The sequence below is a fragment of the Aplysia californica genome, unplaced genomic scaffold (assembly GCF_000002075.1).
Source record: "Aplysia californica isolate F4 #8 unplaced genomic scaffold, AplCal3.0 scaffold01005, whole genome shotgun sequence".
Classification (NCBI taxonomy): Eukaryota; Metazoa; Mollusca; class Gastropoda; order Aplysiida; family Aplysiidae; genus Aplysia; species Aplysia californica.
The window spans coordinates 227,091-230,749 of NW_004798275.1; the positions used below are offsets into that span (position 1 = coordinate 227,091).

The 3,659-nt window shown below is 45.1% G+C and overlaps 1 protein-coding gene and 1 long non-coding RNA gene across 2 annotated transcripts in view; both read left to right on the top strand.

Annotated features, from left to right (window-relative positions):
• The window catches only part of LOC118478817, a 15,113-nt gene extending 13,023 nt beyond the window's left edge, over nt 1-2,090 (top strand). Inside the window, exon 2 of the long non-coding RNA XR_004859302.1 lies at nt 97-2,090. This is a non-coding gene — a long non-coding RNA (uncharacterized LOC118478817). The remainder of the gene's footprint in view (nt 1-96) is intronic.
• A 286-nt stretch (nt 2,091-2,376) lies between these two features.
• On the top strand, nt 2,377-3,414 carry LOC106013563 (YTH domain-containing protein 1; the record flags this gene model as incomplete). Its single annotated transcript, XM_013089649.1, is given in 1 exon segment — nt 2,377-3,414. A coding segment is annotated over 1 exon segment (947 nt), but the record flags the coding sequence as incomplete, so codon positions are not given.
• Nucleotides 3,415-3,659: the final 245 nt, after the last annotated feature.

The window sequence follows — 3,659 nt, forward strand, 5'->3', positions numbered from 1 at the left end:
CTTTTTTCTGTCTTTCTGTCTTTCTGTCTTTATTTATTTATCTAGATCTATCTATTCTTGTAGTTATCTATTTATTTGTTTATTTATTTATTCCAGATGACGTTCCCATGCCAGCCACCCCCTGCCAGTCATCGTAAAAGACGCTAATCCTCTACCCTCAACATTTCCCAACAATAAATGTAGGGCCTACCCTGCACTGTGTCTGCACAGAACAACGAAGCTTGGGCGAGGAAATAGGCAAAGAGAACAAGCGAACTACTTTGTCTATTCCATTCATGAGTTGAAAAATAAAACCCCCAGCGAAAATCTTCGTCGGTTCATCAGGATTAGAGAAAACTAAGGCATTCTTCGTAATCGTACATCCTGTCGAATCTGGCATAAAAAGCGAACTTCTTCGTCCATCCCGGAGAATTTGACAAATCAGCGAAAGTGTCCGTCAGTAACACGGGATTTGGCAAAACTACGAAACTCTTCGTACATCCGGTCAGATTCGACAAAAACATCGAAAGTCTTCGTTCATCCCAACAGAATTCGCCAAAAAACTGCGAAATTCTTTTGCCATCTCTCAGGATTAGTCAAAACAGCGAAAATCTTCGTTCGTCGCAACAGAATTCGTCAAAACTGCGAAATACTTTGTCCGTCTCTCAAGATTTAGCTTAGTCAAAACTGCGAAAATCTTCGTTTACCCGCCAGTATTAGGCGAAACTACGAACTTCTTCGTCCTTTCCATCCAATTCGACAAAACAGCGAAGTTTTTTTCGCCCAACCCTCAGGATTTCCACAATATTGGAGGGCGTACATTGTGATGTGTCCTTCCTTGCCTTATAGACTCTAGTGTCAGACGCGCTGTGCAGAAACACCAACTGTAGGCTAACGGAATCCTTTTCCACCGTCGTCAACAACGCCATCACCACCACCATCACCACCATCATCACCATCACCACCACCATCACCATCACCATCACCACCACCACCACCATCACCACCAACACCGTCATCAACAACTGTTGTAGTAGTTTGTCTTACTCAGAATGCAACCGCTCCCCTCCCCTGTGGTCCAAAAGTGGGAGGACATGCTGATCGCCTTTATTAATCATCTCCTGGTTCCGGTTGGCGTTTCGTCTGTGGTCAGTCCTGCCCGTCAGTCGCTTTGTGGGTGAACGCAACATGACGAGTTGTTAGAACATCAGAATTTGTCGTGTCCGCCTATGACTATGAGTAATTATTTATTCTCTCCTGTAGAGTTCTTTTAGATATCTTTAGTCGTCACCAAGTGGCGGTGTGTATAGAGTTGACTTAAAGTTGTGTAGTCGAGCTGCGAAACAGAGGAGTGGAACCACCAAAAAAGTGCTTTCTCTTTTGTTCTGATTTTCATTTGTTTAAGATTGGTAGAATCCAAAAGTGATTTTTATTCTTTGAAATCATTCTAAGTGGATATGTAGTACTAGCCAAGAGTGATTTTTATTCTTTGAAATCATTCTAAGTGGATATGTAGTACTCGCCAAGAGTGATTTTTGTTCTCTGAAATCTTTATAATTGGATAGAATCTATGTAGTACTCGCCAAGAGTGATTTTTGTTCTCTGAAATCTTTATAAGTGGTTATGTAGAAACCAAAAGTGATTTTTGTTTTTTGAAATCTTTATAAGTGGTTATGTAGAAACCAAAAGTGATTTTTATTCTTTGGAATCATTCTAAGTGGATATGTAGAACAAGCCAAAAGTGTGGGAATTTTGATGAGATAAAGGAACATTGGATGTTGGGTTGTTTTTTTTGCCCATCTACTTCCCACCATCGGAGAAACAGAAGTCCACAGCGCCGTGGGGGGGAAAATATGTGTCGTGTTTGTGAACGTTCAGCGAGGGAGGGGATTCGGTTTCTGCCAGCCTAACTCATCCAGGTGGTTGGGTAGATAGCCGGCCCTGTAGACTTGGCGAGTGACTTGATCGAGTCTTTGTGACGTATACAGGCGGAGCAGTTTCCCCACCTCTGTGAAGTTGTAGACATAACTGTGAGAAAAACTCCGCACCCCGAAATAGACCCAGTCCTCACCTCACCACACTGGGGTTTTTTTTTTTGGGACCCGCCGAACTAAAACTACAACAACAATAACAACAGCAAAAAAACGCCCACAAAAACAACAGCTTTAAGAACCACTGAAGACAACAGCAGCAACAGCAACAATAGCAACAACAACAACCACAATTACAGCAAACAACAACAACAACAACAACAACAACAACAACAACAACAACAACAACAACAAACAACAAAAGCAAAACAATATAGGACTATATCAACGTCACGAAACAAGAAACAACAACAACAACAACAACAACAACAACAAAAACAACAGCAACAACAACAACAACAACAACAACAACAAAAGCAAAACGATATAGGCCTATATCAAAGACAAGAAACAACGCCATTAATTTAATTTTAAAAACCTCAACTACTTGGGATAAGATGGCATCATCAGAAAACGCCAGACCGCCGCTTCAGAACGGCGACAGGCCCAGAGAAGGGAAGGAAGAAGGAAGCGAGGAGGTTTCCTCTACGACGTCTTCATCCCCGATGTCTCGCGACGTCGTAAAAAAATCGCCACTCGACTCTGCGACTGAGATGAAACCTCTTCTAGCTGATGAGGACGGCGATGATGATGATGAGGATGATGAGGAGAAGGAAGGAAGGGAGGAAGAGGAGGCTGAGGAGGACTCTGCCAGTTGGAATGGGTCTGCCGTGAAATCACGCCCCACTCGCTCGTCTGTGCATGGCGGGGGTGGGGTATTACCTCCGCTTGATTCGCCTCCTAGTTTGGGTCATGGTGCGGAGATCAACTCATTTCCGAAGCTCAGAAGTAACGGCGAAATTTTGACGCCTGGCGTCGAAGCGCGGCGGCAAGATGACGCCCAGTCAGCCGTCACAAAACATGTCAATCATAGATCTACGACCTCTCCTCGCACCGCCTCGCGGCCGTCGCTACCTCAACCCAATGTGCGCGTCGAGGGACGCGGTGGTGAGAGTGAGAGCAGGAGTCGCGGAGCAGAGGAGGAGGAGAGGGAGGGGGAGGAGGAAGCGAGGAGGAGGAGTAGTGGGAGAAGGCAAGCGAGGAACGCCAGCGGTGAGGACATGACGCAGAAAACACGGACGCGGGGCGGCGTGGTGGCGTCATCAGCTCTTCACGCCGGCGACCGTCACGCTAGTGGTAGTAGTGGCGGTGGTTTGTCGGCTGATCTAGATCTCCGCCCAGTTGACGCGGGGTCACAGACAGGCCTCGAAGTGGGACTAGAAGAAGTAGAAGAAGAAGAAATAGAAGAAGAAAAAGGAGTAGGAAAAGAAGAAAAAGACGTAGAAGAAGTAGAAATAGAAAAAGACATAAAAGAAAAATACACAGAAGTAGAAGAAGAAGAAAACGACATAAAAGAAAAATACACAGAAGTAGAAGAAGAAGAAAACGACATAAAAGACACAGAAGAAGTAAAAGGAGAAGAAGATGAAAGAGAAGAAGTAGAAGTAGAAGAAGAAGGAGTAACTGCAGCAGCAGCAGCAGCAGCAGCAACGACTACTACTACTACAACGACTAGGCCTACTACTACAGCTACGACGAAGGCATCATCATCGCCCTCCTCCTCCTCCTCCTCCTCCTCCTCCTCCTCCT